The 17,982-nt window shown below is 35.9% G+C and overlaps 1 protein-coding gene across 1 annotated transcript in view; it reads left to right on the top strand.

The window, feature by feature from the left end:
• The window catches only part of LOC127956974 (transmembrane protein 178B-like), an 84,905-nt gene extending 71,713 nt beyond the window's left edge, over positions 1 to 13,192 (top strand). The window contains exons 4-5 of the mRNA XM_052555309.1: positions 4,807 to 4,944; positions 9,671 to 13,192. Coding sequence (XP_052411269.1) covers positions 4,807 to 4,944; positions 9,671 to 9,921 — 389 coding nt within the window. The 3' untranslated portion in view covers positions 9,922 to 13,192. The remainder of the gene's footprint in view (positions 1 to 4,806; positions 4,945 to 9,670) is intronic.
• The last annotated feature ends 4,790 nt before the right edge of the window (positions 13,193 to 17,982 follow it).

Raw genomic sequence — 17,982 nt, 5'->3', positions numbered from 1 at the left:
CAATATCCCCGCTATCATTTCATTTGTTCCTCAGCACTCAAATTAGCATGTGCTCCCTGTAACACGTCTCATTTTCAGACAAAGGCCTTCTTTTAACAATGATGCAACTCTCTGAAGCACCCTCTTGAAAAGGTCAGAGATGAAAAGAGGCTTGTGTTTCCCGCTCTGATTCGATTGCCTGTAAACAGTGTTGCTGTATGACTCCAGACACGTTTGACATCATCTGAATGGGACGCCGACGAGGGCTTTTGGGGCCTAGATTGTCTAAGACAAAACACATATTCAGCCCGTCATGTGAGAAACTATAGCTGATTGGGATGCAAATCAGTTTCTTCTGAGCAGGTGCGGCCATTAGTTTCCTGTCAGGAGGAGCACATGGCCATTTTCTACTGAACCTCCTGTTTATGAGGTGGACCTTCATTTACTATAATTCAGTTAGCATATGTTTGTAAGACTCCGGGTTTGTACACTGGACTACAAGGCATCGAGTGCTGCATAATCCTAACTTGATTATATCCCAATTTGATTCCCAATTGGATTATGCTGTCATTCACCATAAACTGTCCTCCATCAATCACGTTTCCCATTAGCTTTCGATGGTACGGCCATTATGTGGTCAGATCATGCGGTTAGTCTATATTTACTTCTGTTAGAGGGGTTATAAAGTTAAAGTCAAGAAGGCTATGTGATTTATCACAGGATGTTTACAGGCAGCCTGGGAGTCTGATCTGGATGTCGGAAGGGATACGCAATTATGCATGAGGTCTGTAGATCATTCAGGGAATTTGTGTACAAATTTGAACAAGAATCTCGCTGCTAACAGAGCTCAAATTGGGAAAAGAGTGGGGAAAGAAAGAAACTTAATTTTGAATCAAGGTGATCCCAAGCCGAATATTTGTGTTGAATAATTACCTCAGCAATATTTGTATCATAAATTAAGGCTTAAATATGACATTAAGTCTGCCCCAGTCTTTATGTGCACAATTCATCAATGCACAGTTGTGCAAAGAGGAGAAGAAAAAAAAAGTTTGTTTTAATAAGGTTTCATCAAATTTTAATAACTCTGAAACAATTCCCGGCGTCATTCTGATATGAAAAGTTTCATATGAGTATTTTCAATGTTTAATACTCTGTTATTCAAATCCATTTCACTCACATCATTTCACATTATGGAAATAATGTGGTGCGAAAACCTTTTTGTGTCGACTATAATGGTATTTTGGTGATTTGGTATGATTTAAAGGGGTGCACCCAAAAATGTCCATCATGTATTCTTTCCAAACAAAATTATATTCTTTCAGTGAAACAAGGGAACATATTTGAAAATAAATAAATAAATAAATGTCTCAGGCTGCATCCAGAATTACATAGAGTCTTTATATTTCCATCTCTTTGATTAAAAAGTATCTAACTGGCAAAGATCCTGTGCCACAAATAATTATACACCCTTCCCTTTAGAGACTTTGAAAGCACACATATACTTGCAATACAGCATTTTGGTCTTCTTTCTCATTTAGTGCTCGAGAGCAAGGGGAACAAAGATCTGGCAGAATCTGACACATCTGGAAGCACAGCAGGTTACGAAACACGGAGATACAAAAACGACAAGAATATCAAACAAAAGGAGAGGGCCAACTACAGAGACTTCTCCTGGCCTGTTTCCAGAAGAGCTGCCTGTCTAGCGTTCTGCGCTCTTGTACTCTCTTTGACGTCCTCTTCTAGTTAACATACATTTTGAACGATGCTGACAGTCTGGTTTAGCATCAGTGTGCAGATTGCATGAGGACCTTTAGGAAACCCTTCCACAATCTCCACACAATCACTCATTCTTTCACATCTGCTAGGTAGATAAATGTTTTCTGAAAAATGACAATGGAAAGTTACACTCAGTATGCAAAGCAACAAGTTTAAAGCAATAAAAAAAGAGAGTACATTTTTTGTAATTATTCATACAGCAGAGCCCATTTAGTATAATAAATAGAAATACAATTGTTAACTAAAATCAAACCATACTGGTATGCTGCACTTATTACAGAATGAAGTTGTGCAACACTCATGAAAAACTGCATAAACTTGGTTTTTATTACCAGTGGCTCACTAAAAACGTTGAAGGGAGGAGTGATTCAGTACTTTGCTCTCTGAGGCATAACATGTTTCTCTCAACATGAGAGACCGAAGCTGCCATTCAGGTAGCAAACAGTGTTTTATAATTTGCTCCTAACTGAGAAAGGCTCCCAACTTCATGTAAACTGCCTATTCTCTTGCATTTCTGTTGACAGATAAAGTTACAGATGACCACAAAGTGAAAACATTGCATGAATATAACTCTTGTCAAATCCATAGCAATTTATATAACTATACCTGAGCACCTATTGTTTCAGAATGCATGCTGTTGCCTACATGCTGACAGACACTACCTGTTTCCACAACAAAGCTTATATTATGATGTAACAAATATTATGTGGGTTCCAACGAAAGAAACTAAAATAAGGCTGTTCCCAAGTAAGCTTTCTATGAGATGTGTGGTAATGTCTTTGTAGTCTGACTCAATGTTTAAATAACACTCTCTTTAAACTCTTTTTAAGAAAGGACCGATTTATAATGTAACCGTGCTTATTTCACACCAGCTGTTCCGGTGTTGTGAAGGCTGTGCTTTATTTTATTAAAGTAATATTGCAGTAAACCGTATCTAAGGGTCATAACTGAGCACTCTCAAATGAGAGCAAAGTAAAAATGTTCCAAGACAACTTATAAGGAGAGAAATACATCCAAACATGAAACACGATGTAAAACTCAATGGTAATTGTGAGAATGTAAACAAAAATAAATAATATTATGATGTATAAAAAGATATAAGGCTGCAGTTGGGAAGTTGCAAATAAGTCGAAGTTGCAAAAACTACAGTCACATTATGAAAAAGTCACAATTACCTAAACAATCATCACAGAGTAAGATAAAGTTGCAACTACAAGAAAAAATAAGGTTGCACTGTAAAAAATTCAGTGGGAGATGCTAGAAAGTCACATTATGAGATATAGTCACAATTTCCCCCAAAAATGTCATTGTGAAAGTGTCAGTGTAAAATTAAGTCAAAATTACAAGAAACAAAGTTGCAACTACAAGAAATACAGTTGCATTGTAAAAAAAAAAAAAATCAGTTGCAAATACTAGAAATTCATATTGTGAGAAGTCGCACCATCCACCTAACAAATTGTTTTTTAATTGAGAGACTCACAGTGTAAGACTAAATCACAATTACAAGAAAGAAGTTTTAACTACAAGAAATAAGTTGTAAAGTTGTAAATACCAGAAAACCACATTGTGAGATATACAATAAAGTAGCAATTACACCAAAGCAGTTTCAATTGTGCATTATGAGATTAAGTCACAGTTATGAAAAACATTTGCAACTACAGGAAAAAAGTAAGATATAAAGGTGCAAATATGAGAAAGTCACATTGTGAGATATAAAGCCCACAATTACCAAAATAAATGGCAACAAATGAATTCATATTGTAAGATAAAGTCTGTTACGAGAAGCAAAGTTGTAACTGCAAGAACTAGTTGCATTGTGATGAAGCTGCAAATACAGCAAAGTCAAATTGTCACATTTTGAAGTTACTGAAAACGGTTGCAGTTGTGAAAAATGAAGTCACATTGTGAGAAATAAATCTGCAAATACAGGAAATAGTAACACCGTGAGGCATTAACCTGCAGCTAAAGGTAAAAGTTGCAGTTACTAGAAATAAAACTACACTAATGTCTCATAACATCGCAATTACTGAAAACAGTTGCAGAGAAATTAAGTCATATTGTGAGATAAAGCATTGCAAACACAAGTACAGTGATAAAGTTGAAGTCAACTGAAATGGTTGCAACTGAAAGGAATAAAATTACACTGAGATTTAAATGAGCAAATTAAGGAAAGTTAAGAATATGAATTCACAAGTGCCAAAAGCAAACATCACATTTCTTCTTAATCTTAGGAGATGAAACTGGTTTCCATACACTCATGAAATCTGGCACTTTCAATTTAAGCAATAAGCAAGCATCTGTTGAATATCCTGTCATAGAGATGTGGGAATGATGAATTGCTGTTTCATAAATATCTGACATTTTCATTTTGATCTGACTTTGATTTAAAAAAAAAAAAGGAGAAGAAACTTTTAACACATCATTCCTATTAGAAAGTAATAAAAGGTTTCTTACAGCATTCTCATGTGGTGCCACGTCTGCCCCGGAGGTGAATTCTGTGACCCTTTTACAGTTGGCTGGCATAAGCCACCATGCACAGTGTTTTGGGCTTGCCACCTTTCCTGTACTGTGAGAATTCAACTGTGAGATTAAAAAGAGCTAACGAACACAAATGTTATGACCTACCCTCTAGCTAACACAGAGTCAACCCTGTCGCACTCTCAGTGTGTGTGGCCGCACACTCAGACACTCACACAGCAGGGCAAGTGCAGTGCATTACTACAGAATTTATAATGTTTATGAACTTTGTACAGTATATGCAGTTACATTCATTTTCAATTTTGAATTCTGCTAACAAACTACTCAAATGCTAGATAGATTGTCCATGAAAGCAAACACAAGTATTCCTTTTAATAGTTTAAAAAGCATCTCATGAATTCCCTGATGAAACTGGTTAAAAAAAAAAAATGATGCATATATATCGTAATAATGTAGAACATATTACAGGTCTTATAGAAGTGCTCATTAAAATGCGTCATTTTGCAGAGTGTGTCCACGCTGTGCCCTTACCAGCTCTGAGTCATATGTTGCCTTATTTCTCGCCACCCACAGATCTGCGGAGGATGACGGCAGGATTTATGGGAATGGCGGTGGCCATCATCCTCTTCGGCTGGATCATTGGGATGCTGGGATGTTGCTGGGACCGTGGCCTCATGCAGTATGTGGCAGGTCTGCTCTTCCTCATGGGTGGTAAGTCAACTCGAACCAAGCCTGCATGGACAATATAGGCTGTTTACAAGATATACACAGATAAAATTATAGTTAAGTCAAGATATGTAGCGTCATCTGTAGAAGTAAATATATATATATATATATATACATACAGTATTGTTCAAAATAATAGCAGTACAATGTGACTAACCAGAATAATCAAGGTTTTTAGTATATTTTTTATTGCTACGTGGCAAACAAGTTACCAGTAGGTTCAGTAGATTGTCAGAAAACAAACAAGACCCAGCATTCATGATATGCACGCTCTTAAGGCTGTGCAATTGGGCAATTAGTTGAAAGGGGTGTGTTCAAAAAAATAGCAGTGTCTACCTTTGACTGTACAAACTCAAAACTATTTTGTACAAACATTTTTTTTTTCTGGGATTTAGCAATCCTGTGAATCACTAAACTAATATTTAGTTGTATGACCACAGTTTTTTAAAACTGCTTGACATCTGTGTGGCATGGAGTCAACCAACTTGTGGCACCTCTCAGCTGTTATTCCACTCCATGATTCTTTAACAACATTCCACAATTCATTCACATTTCTTGGTTTTGCTTCAGAAACAGCATTTTTGATATCACCCCACAAGTTCTCAATTGGATTAAGGTCTGGAGATTGGGCTGGCCACTCCATAACATTAATTTTGTTGGTTTGGAATCAAGACTTTGCCCGTTTACTAGTGTGTTTTGGGTCATTGTCTTGTTGATTTGCCTCTTCAGCATAGGGCAACATGACCTCTTCAAGTATTTTAACATATGCAAACTGATCCATGATCCCTGGTATGCGATAAATAGGCCCAACACCATAGTAGGAGAAACATGCCCATATCATGATGCTTGCAGCTCCATGCTTCACTGTCTTCACTGTGTACTGTGGCTTGAATTCAGAGTTTGGGGGTCGTCTCACAAACTGCCTGTGGCCCTTGGACCCAAAAAGAACAATTTTACTCTCATCAGTCCACAAAATGTTCCTCCATTTCTCTTTAGGCCAGTTGATGTGTTCTTTGGCAAATTGTAACCTCTTCTGCACATGCCTTTTTTTTAACAGAGGGACTTTGCGGGGGATTCTTGAAAATAGATTAGCTTCACACAGACGTCTTCTAACTGTCACAGTACTTACAGGTAACTCCAGACTGTCTTTGATCATCCTGGAGGTGATCATTGGCTGAGCCTTTGCCATTCTGGTTATTCTTCTATCCATTTTGATGGTTGTCTTCTGTTTTCTTCCACGTCTCTCTGGTTTTGCTCTCCATTTTAAGGCATTGGAGATCATTTTAGCTGAACAGCCTATCATTTTTTGCACCTCTTTATAGGTTTTCCCCTCTCTAATCAACTTTTTAATCAAAGTACGCTGTTCTTCTGAACAATGTCTTGAACGACCCATTTTCCTCAGCTTTCAAATGCATGTTCAACAAGTGTTGGCTTCATCCTTAAATAGGGGCCACCTGATTCACACCTGTTTCTTCACAAAATTGATGACCTCAGTGATTGAATGCCACACTGCTATTTTTTTGAACACACCCCTTTCAACTAATTCAACTAATTGCCCAATTGCACAGCCTTAAGAGCGTGCATATCATGAATGCTGGGTCTCATTTGTTTTCTGAGAATCTACTGAACCTACTGGTAACTTGTTTGCCACGTAGCAATAAAAAAATATACGAAAAACCTTGATTATTCTGGTTAGTCACATTGTACTGCTATTATTTTGAACAATACTGTATATATATATATATATATATATATATATATATATATATATATATATATATATATATATATATGAGAGAGAGAGAGAGAGAGAGAGAGAGAAGAATAAATAAAATCTATACAAGTATAAATAATGTGAGGATGTTAACATTTTCCCTGATGACCTAATTATTATAAATTATGCTTCTTGAATGAATGAAATTTGGTCAAAATTCAACTTAATTGCTTAGCTTATTTTGGCACAATTTATAAACCATAATGTTATATAATGTAATGTAATATATGAACTGAAAGTGAATAAAAAGTCCTTTCACCTTAAAAACACATCTGCATCAGTTGTATCTCCTGCTCCACTGAACTTGAACAAGCTGGAAGTAGATTTGGAATGTATGATAAGTGATTTTGAGACCAAAATTAAGCCATGTTTTTGGATAATAAATGATTTTTTTAATAAATTTGGTATTATTATTATTATATGTTATTATTTTAAAAAAATATTCATTGACATTACATAAAAAAAAAAATACAAAAAAAATTTAAACAAAAATGTATACAATGCCTGCATTTTTGCTAGGTTTCCAACCATGTCCTTGAAGGCACACATTTTGGATGTCTGACTTATCTGACCTATGCACTTAGGTCGTGGAGTCTCTATTAATGAGCTGCTGATGAGTTGAATCGGGTGTGTAAGATTAGGACGATTTTATAAAAATAAATAAGAATGTTTAATGTTGATGTGCTCCCTCCAGGAAAAGGGTTGGGAGACACTGTTCTAATTTACCTGAATGGGTAAATGGGGAAAAGGCTTTTTTGACATAAAAATGAATCCCATAAAGCCCATTAAATAAAATAATCAACACAATGAACACACTTTAGTAAAAATAAGATTTTTTTTTTTTTTTTTGATTTTTTGGAAACCTACAAAGAAGAGGCATTTTGAAAAAAAAATCTCCAAAATGTTATGTGTCTGTGAATATAAAATAATAATAAAAATAATAATAATATAACATGATATAAATGAAAGAAAACTATATGAATAAAAAAAGTATATATAAAATGTTTACATAATTTTAATTCAAGAATCATTCAATAATACAATTATATATAAATGTACATGTAAGTATATATTTTATTATATTATATACAGTATTAAATTTAGTATAATTTCAAAATGAAAGAAAATTAGATAATAATTAATGTATATTAATTACATAAATAGCGAATTTATTAGATAATTTAATAAAAACACTTAAATATATATAGATATAAAATTCAAAGTCACAAACAAAGCATATGTTTACTGTTTAATAAAAATAGCATGCATATGATCCTTTGTGTAAATGTCTTCTTTAAATTTTTGAAGAGTAGACTGTAGTCTAAGACTACCCTACAAATGTTTTTAAAAAAATGTTACAATGTTATATCATAATGTTATTGTTGTTTTACTTCCTCTTATCTCATTTTACAATTACATTTATTTCGCAATCAGTCCCTTTGCGCCACGTGGCGGTAGTTTTGCAAATTAATTTAACATGCAACAGAATTACAGTTAACGCTGCGGCACTGCGGTGGCAGTATGCACTGCGGTAATGACCATTTAGGTTGTCCACCTACTGTACACAATATATACGCATTCACTATATAGACAGATGTGATAGACTGTGTGCTGAGCTCAGTGTGTTAGTCAATCATTTCCACACCCCAAGACTGCATTAATTAATGAGTCACAGTCAGGAAGCTGGCATTAAAGCAATTACGTAATATCAATTATCTCCTGATCCCTTATCTCACCTTAAGCCAACCAATATCGAGGCTCTCGATGGTGACCATCACTCTGTTTTCATCACCTCACAACACAGATGCCCACACCAATCAACACAGCCTGTGGCCTCGTTATAGAGCATTTTGATATTCTGTTAACGCCGGTCGAGTAGAGGAAGCTGCGGACATTGTTTGTGTCACTCTCTCCACTCCCATAAGTGTGGCGGAGGCGCCATAGAGAGTGAACCGTAGACGAAATTAAGATGTGCCCTGGATTAATGTGAGGCCCTGCACTTGAATAATGAAATGGCAATTAAAAAGCCAATTAAGATGCTGAATTATAAAGGAAGAAGGAGCGCTGAGGGTACGATTATGGCAGGATGAATCCCCTCTGAATGTTCGCTCGGTCACATGGTGTGGGAAAATCAGTTTATTAGACCTCTTTATCAACTTGCATGTTCCTACAGTGTCATCTATACAGGGTCGTACTTGCAGATAAAGCTTGTAATATATGAAACAAGGTTTGGGAAAGAGTTATGCCGAATATGCCGAGTCTGCAACTGCATGATGGAATGTCACTGCAATGTTATGTAATAACATATAACAACCACAGCTTGTAGTAGGCCTGTAACACAGCCAATGCAGCACATTGAAAATGCAATTAATTGCAGTTCTTCAGTCCTCTAATTTTAGTCATATTTATTTTGCATGTATTTTGACCCATATAATGTATTGTTAGCTATTGATTAAAATATACCTGTGTGACTTAGGACTGATTTCGTGGTCCAGGGTCACATACTGATTCATCTAGCATTGCTAAAAGTGTAATCTAAATGGTCAGTGAACAGCGAGTCAACTAAAACTTATCCATTTAAAAAAGTTATAGTTATTTAAATAATTATCTTAATTACATCTGTGCCCCAATATTTGTGTTTGCCATGCTATTTTTACTTAATATTATTTGCTGCTTAATAAAGTATTAGCTTAGCATGTGTTAATGTCTGACTCTTTTCAAATGAATTCACTGGGAGTTTGATTGACAGACGATCGGACCAGTTATAATGCTAAATCTGCTATCTGAATCTGCAAACTAGACAGGTCTTTCCATGGTTGAAACATCTTCTGATGTTCATTTATGTTTATTTCATGCTATAACTAGTGGAAGAGATGAGGTGCTACAGCGATCCGTCATTTAGATGAATATTCTGATGATTGTCTTTCTCTTTTTCAGGCACGTTTTGCATCATTTCCTTGTGCACCTGTGTAGCTGGCATCAACTTCGAGCTGTCCCGTTACCCTCGCTACATATACGGCCTCCCAGACGACATCAGTCACGGTTACGGCTGGTCAATGTTCTGCGCATGGGGCGGTTTGGGCCTGTCCCTCATCGCTGGCTTCTTCTGCACACTGGCGCCCTCTGTACAGCCGATCCCTCGCTCCACGTGCCCCAAATCCCGCCAAGAAAATGGCACCGTGTGTTAAGGGATGGGTCTGAAAATCCCCAAGCCAACATGTGCAGCTGGACAATGGGGGACAAAACACATTAAAAAAAAAGACCATAACTGAAGATTAAAATCATGTTCATTTAGAATCATTTCTAATCTCACCAACCAGGCCATTTTTAACCATGTGTGTGAATCTACAACTGAGTGTCCCGATCGTTTAAAAGAAAACCAAGAAAAAATATATTGTGAAGATAATATCAACGGGACTTTCCGTCGCCAAGGTCCTACACAGGAAAACAGTCATCCTTTCAAAGTTTGGTGAGCACAAGCAAATGGTGACGAATGAAGCAAAAAATAGACCGTGCTGCTCATTCTGATGCTGAAAGGATGGATTTTGACATGTCTGTTTGACTGACGTCTAAAAACTGCCAAACCTGGAGATTATGGTTTTTGGATCTGGACAAGTATGGAGGTCCAGTGCCGATGTTTAAAGCCCAAGGGTTCTGACTAATCAAGAGCACCAAGGCTTTCACGTGAGAGGACAACAACTTTGATGCGATTTGGATCTGTTGTGGCTAAATCCGCCGATTTGTCTCGGACCCTGGAGACTATCGCAATGCCTCTTGGGATGCGGCTAAAGGATCCGCTCGTGCATAAAGGAGAAAGATTTCAGGAACTGGAGATGCCTGCTCGTGACGTTATGTTGCTATTGCTGTACAGCAAATTGTAAAGAGAAAAATATTACCTATAATATTCCAGAAGAGGAAAAAAACAATTCTAACGGGAGGGACATTTTTTGGAGCATTTTTCCATGTTTCATTTCTTATTCATCTCCAATTGGTATCAACGGACACTTCTAACATGCTTTCGGTTTTATTATGTGCATCTTCCTTTGTTTTTTTTTAGTAATTACAGTCATCATGAGTGTGAATGAGTGTGAAGGGAGTGTGCCGATTCTTTAGCTACTATCAATATAGTATGTGTGTAAGAGTTTTGTGGTCTCCATATGAAAAAAAAAAAGGAAACATAAAAAGAATAATAATGCATAAAATCAAAAACCTGCCTTGGGGGAAATCAGGTAGGCTTTTGTTGAACCAAGAATTACTGGAAAGGAAAGATGCCATATCCTGTTTTAGACAGCGAACACTTAGTCCCTGCAGACACGACTGACGCAGACAGAAAGACAACTCAACATCACACTGTTACTGCCTTAAGCTTGTCTGGAAGGAGGCATTTATGCCATTTGATGGGAACGTATGCTGACTTCTCTTCTGAAAGCATCTATGGGCTGACAAAAGAAATCCCCATTTGAATCCAACTTCCTGCTCTGTTTAACCATGCGTCTCTTTACTTAAAGGGAACTTCCAAAACAGGATGTGGTATGTAAGTGCCTCGTGATTACATGAGACAGCAGCGGTGCACAAAAGAGGTATATATCTGTGGAATCGTGACCTCGAAATGTAGGACGGGCGGCAAGCACAAGCTTAATACAATCTCTAAGCCGACATGCGATTGGTTCCCTCAAGCCGTTTTCATAATTTCTCTTCTCACACATTCATTTCACAATCTGAAACTTTTTATCCATTTCACATGCTATAAATGCATTAAACAAATCACTTGAGCAGCCATAAAACAGCGTGCTATGAAGGAACACGCGTCGAGGGTCACTGGCGAATCAGCACACTCATTCATCCATGCCAAAACCCTACACTAGGAGACTTAGCTTTGCAAGCAAGACCATGTTTACAGATTTCTAGAAATTAGATTTGCCAAAACAAAAATCTGCTTCCAAGTATCAAGAAACAAAGCATCATTGGTTGCGCTGATTTTTATACTTGAGTTCTTTAACAACTATTCATTGGTTCGTAAAGTTAATTCGTTTTGAGAGTTTTCATTGCGTTAGTTTATAAAACAAGCTGCCAAGTGAAGTTTTGCAGGGCTGCGACAAACTAAAGGCCGTTTCTAAAACCCATTTCAAAATGATCCATCCCAACATTACTTCCATTGGATCTTTCACCATAAACACAGCCAACAGTTCACTAACAAAAGTATCCTTCTCAACTCTGCATTGATGAAATACGGGACCAGCAGTCTTCATGGTTTCGAACATATTTATGGGCGCTTTGGGTGATTCGTGTGGCAGCATTCAAGTAAAAAGACTTCGTTGCATGCTGACAATGCAATTGGCCGTGAAATTACATAAACAATCCAGAACTCCAGAAGACTTCTTCACACTTTCAAAGCAACAAATCGACCAAACACAGCCCACAAACTCTACAGTGCTTGATTACAATGTGCATGCAACAGAAAACCTGCATAAATACCCAATAAACAATCTGTTTTAGGAGCATCTTGCAACAAGCCCATCTGGCCTTATATAAGATAGTGTTCCTTGACACACTTAGGAGGAAAATATGTATTTCAGTCCACAGATTACGCTCCTAGGCGAAGACATAAATGGGGTCAGTCGCTAGTTGTACACAACACTTCTCAAATAAAACCAGTTCTACAGTCCTATTTGAGAAAAACATCTAAGTATATTCAAAAATGCACTTAAATTCACTCTTATTTTCTTCAACAAGGCAAAGAGATGTGTTCAATCACAGAGTATAAAGATATCAAAGAGCAGAGAAGGGAAGGGCAGATGCTGGCATCAGACGCCAAGAACAGACACTTTCAATTACAGCTTAATTGGCATCCGTCCTAGACAGAGAGTCCCAGACTGAAAGCAGGTAGTGAACTGCATTTCATAAGCTCTGTATGGATCATTGTGAGGCTTGTAGTGAAAGTGATAATGAATAAACACTTGCAGCCTAACTGTCACTTGGTGGGCATTTTAAGGACTCTCCTCAAAGAAAGATCATGAAGCGTTGGGCATGTTGGTAATATGGGCTCAGGATCACAGATTCCTTTACACAATCTACACATTACATTCACACAAATGTGTTTACATCACAGCCAACAGTTGTCAGCCTTTGTTCAGTTATTGGTTGAGCGGGGTGGGATGGGAAACACGAGCGGGAATATTTTTGTCTTCGAAACGTGAAAATAAAAATGAAAAAAGTAGCAGATTCGGTGAAACTGCAGCTTTTTAATGGGACACTGAAGCTTAAGGTTTATCTGATCTTTTTTCATCAGTGATGTGTCTATTGAGTATCTGGAAAAAAAAAGAAAAAAAAAGAGAGAATAAAACTGTAAAAAAAATGTTTAAGAAAAAAAAAAAAAAGAGCGAAAATAAATTCTGGAAAAAATGTTAAAACTGTGGAATGTAATATCATTACAAAAATAAAATCTCATTGTTGTGTTTATTTGTATTGTATATTTATCTTTGTATTGTACTTACATTATTTCAAGGCATTTAAAGTAAAAATAAATAAATTGTTAACAGTAAAGCAATTAGGTATCATGAAAAATTATGAAGAATTTTAATGGTAATTTATAAATATACTATACACTATTGTTTATGTAATATGTTAGTTAACAAACTAGATTAACAAATTATGCCAAAGTATTATTTGTTTTTAATTCTTGATACCTAATGCTGTAACTAATGTTACCAAATTGAACCTTACCGTAAGGGTTTACAAAAAAAAAAAAAAAAAAATTGATAATGTTTATCTAGGAAAAAAAAAAAAGTAAAATAAAATGACAGAACGTCAGTCTAGCGAGACATAAAGATCAGTGAAGTTCACTTGCTGACATTTAAGGCAAGTAAAATCGCCGTGGCAACAAATATGATGAGGATATTATCTGATCAACTGTGCAAACCGCTGAAACGGATCCAGAGAAAGTGGAGAGAGAAAAGTACAAGGATGAAAAATAGAGGGCAAACTCATCAAACATGATAACAGCGAGCCGAGTCTGAGGGAAGCCGACATGACGGATGCAATAACTAACTAGCTCTCATACTAGATATGTTGGCTGAGAAAAAAAAAAGAAGTACAAAACAAAAACAGTTCCAGGCTGATTTAAAGAGATGAAAAGCCTGTGTTTGATGCTTGATGAATACTTCATGAATGCATTTAGAGTGAGTGCGCTGCTATGAATAACCACCTCTGATTAGGATGGGTGTGCGTGTTCTCCATCAGGCCTCTTGAGACAATGAGTATTGACCCTGCTGTTGATGACGGGCGACAGAAACACAAGCACTTTAACTTGAGAGCATTTAGATCACTGCTCCGAGACGCCCAGACCAATGATTCTCAACTGGCGGGGAGAGACCCGAAAATGGGTCACGGGCCTGTTCTGAAGGGGGAAAAACGATGCAAAAATGCTAATTATAAAAAGCAACTAACCGTACAGGAATAAACAGGCTTCTGTGAAGAGGAAACACTTCCCATATTGCTTACTGACTGCATAAAAGTCTGGGTGAGCTTGTCAGTTCACGACAACATGGACCATTTGAGATCCACACAGTCCGAAGATAAAGATGAACATGCACAGTGAAGTCTATAATCGGATGCTGAGAGCATGAAACCATCAAAAAATAAATTAAAAACATTTGATAAACAGACAACTGAAAGTATTAAGGGTAAAGAGTGTTCAGTGCTTTCATTTTTATTTGTTCATGTAAAACAGTAGTGTTGAATGTTGATAAATGATAAAGATTCCTCTTAAAGATTTAGATCAGTGTTAATTAAAAAAGTTTTTACATATTTATTAAGATTTTTAATTAGCTTTCATTTTATAAGTTCAGTTTTCATTTTTACACTACTAAAACTAAATTCTAACTGTTCTAATTCTAAATTGTAATTTATTTCAATGTTTATTTATTTTTTATTTGTTTTCTATTTGCTTGACTTTACATAATTTAAGAGTAGCCTACCTATATTTTTTCTTTTTCCATCTCATATGTATTTTATTAAAACTATACTTTGAATTAATTATAATATTATATATATATATATATATATATATATATATATATATATATATATATATATATATATATATATATATATATATATAAATTTAGCTTTAGCTATCAATAACAGATTTAGAACAGTTCTCCAAATTATTTATTTAGTATTTTTGAAAGTAGAATATTGAGAAAATAATCAGGAATCAAATACCATTCTATTGCCAAAGAATGAAATTTAATGTCTTTTTAATAGAATATATTACATATATATTAAGTAACATAACATTTAAGCATATTTCACAGATTTTTATAAAATATTAATGACCAAAGGCATGATCTCTAAACACATTGTCATGAAGTTCAGCTAGCAACTAACTACGTTCAAGTGTCACAGTCAGCTGCTGGCTGTATGGCTTTCAATAAAAAGAACTGACCCATTCGAACCTAATCATTCATTTGGAATTTGGACTACTCTGGTCATACTGTCAGCTAAGTGCTGAAGATTTAGTATTGTACTGCTGAATAAGTGGTGCAGGAAACTCTGACAAGGCATTTCATCTGCAGGTTTCCAGTATTTAAAAAAAAAAAAAAAACTATAAACCACTGAACTAATTAAACCATTAAATAACACTGTTATACATATGCAAATCATTTAGGTGATAAATCAGAAATGAGGCACTCGATCATTCAGTCTCTATACTGTACTATATATTGACTCAACCGCTCTACAAAGGAATACATTACTGTACGTATTTGGGTCATTATAACTGAGGGCCTGTACAAAACACATGCCCAGTCACTGCAGTTTCAGTATTGCATATTTGCTGGGAACTTCCACTGCCAATTAGATCAGCACTGCAGTAATTTAAGCATGAGAGCATGACAGAGTGGCTCTGCTGAGCGTTTGAAAGCTGGGCAGCCAGTAAGCTCACTGCAAACGCCTAATGCACTCTTGACATTATCTGGGAGCCGCTGCCGCTTTACTGAGATAAAGTTAATTGGGCCGCACCGAAAGTATTTGAAGGCTCGTGCACCAGAGGTTGGTATTGACACCCACTAGAATGAAAATAAATTAAAAAAATTAAGTGCCACAAACCCTCCTCGAGGCTAGTGTTGTTTCTGGCGGCCTGTTTTTAATTTTAGTTTTAGTCTAAGCTGTCATTTTAGTTCTTATTAGTTTTAGCCATATACATACTCATAACATGCAGGTATGTTACATAATCAACCAATCGTGTGAGAAGGTGAGATCTACAGAGAACGATCAAAGCAATGCAAATACACGTACACGTTAGGTGTTTGTTCGTTCATTCAACTTGAAGCGTAGCTGTGCTATTCATAAGCTCTTATGAATGTCATACAATGATCGATCTGCACAGCACAAACAGCCAAAATCTGGATATTTTAGGCAACATAAAAATCCTGACAAGGACACATCCTGGGAAAATGGCTCATATGGTCACCTTAACACTATTTAACCCAGTCAATAGTACAAGTACATAGTAGGCCTGGCCCAGGGCTATTCAAATCTTGCCCTGGAGGGCCAATGCGGTGCAGAGTTTGGCTCCAACCCCGATCAAAGTCACCTGCCTGTGATTTTCTAATGATACCAAAAACATTGATTAGCATGCTCAGGTGAGCTTGACTAGGATTGGAGCCAAACCCTGCACCGCATTGGCCCATTTGAATAGCCCTGCCCTAGCCTATAGATGAAACCAAAATTTTATTTTAGCCAAGCCCATTTCAAACAAGGTTATCTTATTATATTATTGTTTTACCTTATATACTAAAGAATACATCCATTCCAGACACGAAAGACTCCTGATTTGAATTTACAACATTTATTTTACCAACAAAACATGTTAAAAGTACACACACACAAATTTTAATTAAAAAAATAAATAAAAATGCAATATGACGATTTTTTTTATCGTAGACGATAAAAATGTCTCCACGATCTGCTTTTGAAGAAATATTGTAGTACCGTGCTACAGCGCACATTCTATCAGCTGCAGTTCTGGTGCCTCCATCATATACTGTACAACGCCACATGCATTCACAGCAGTTAACTCAGCAGAGTTACTCTCTCATTATTTGCTTGTGATATTTAATGTTTCATTTTTGTGAGCGCCACATAGGCCTACCCCCATAGCGCATGCTAAAGCCTGTCTAGCAGCACCTGATTATTGAACCAAGTTATCTTTTGCACTAATAATGTCAAAACACACAAGGTTTAAATGTAGAGTCAGTTGGTTATGTCTAAAATGAAAGTAAATAGTTGAGAGAAAACGTGCCTGTATTAGATTCGTGAAGGTCTTAAAGGGACAGTAGGTCTATTATACATGCAGCCTACTGTCATTACTGTCAAGGGATAGATCACCCCAAAATTTCATGTACTGTATGTCATTATTTACTCACCGTCACATTGTGCCAAACCTGTATTAATTTCTTTCTCGTGCTGAACACAAAAGATGATATTTTGAAGAATGTGGTTTGCCGGTCCACATTGATTTTGGCAGTAGCAAAAAATACTATGGAAGCAACTGCTTTGTTTTCCAGGTTCCTCAGAATAGCATTTATGTTCAGAAGAAAGAGAACAATTAAAAACACTTTTGAGTAAATAAGGGTGTAATATTAAAACACTATGACAGAATTTTTATTTTTGGATGAACTATTCCTTTAATGTTAATAAAACAAAACACAAACTGAAAAAAATCACTCACTGATCTTGACTGAAAATATTTAATACAGTTGCTTTAGGAATCAGTTTATATAGTGTTTTATTTTTATATTTGTTCATTCAATTTATTGAATGCTGAAAATAAGTAAGTGTACCCTAAAATAAAGCACCGTTTATTTATAAATTATGTGTTGTTGTAGTAATGTATATCTTTGTTATATAAAAAAATAAAATAAGAAAAATTATTTTTATCTTTGTCCTCTTTCACCTAAATATCTGGCATTCTTTTTTTTTTTGTAACCTTTGTCTTTATAATTGAAAAATTAGTTTGGCTGTAATGCTCCGACTTGCAAATTAGTAAAACCAAAGAATAACAAAGAATTGTGATAAAATCGTGCATCGTGATACTTCTATATATAATAAAAAAAATAAAATAAAAACACGATATGAATTTTTTTCCGATAACGCCCACCCCTAGGTCATTGCTGTGTTGCTGGAAGTTCACTTTGAATGCGCGATTTTTTTACTTTCCGCATAACTCCGCATCCAAACATGCACAA

This window comes from Carassius gibelio, chromosome B4, assembly GCF_023724105.1.
Source record: "Carassius gibelio isolate Cgi1373 ecotype wild population from Czech Republic chromosome B4, carGib1.2-hapl.c, whole genome shotgun sequence".
Taxonomy (NCBI): Eukaryota; Metazoa; Chordata; class Actinopteri; order Cypriniformes; family Cyprinidae; genus Carassius; species Carassius gibelio.
Note: the sequence above shows the minus strand (reverse complement) of the source record. Positions and strands in the feature narration are given on the sequence as shown.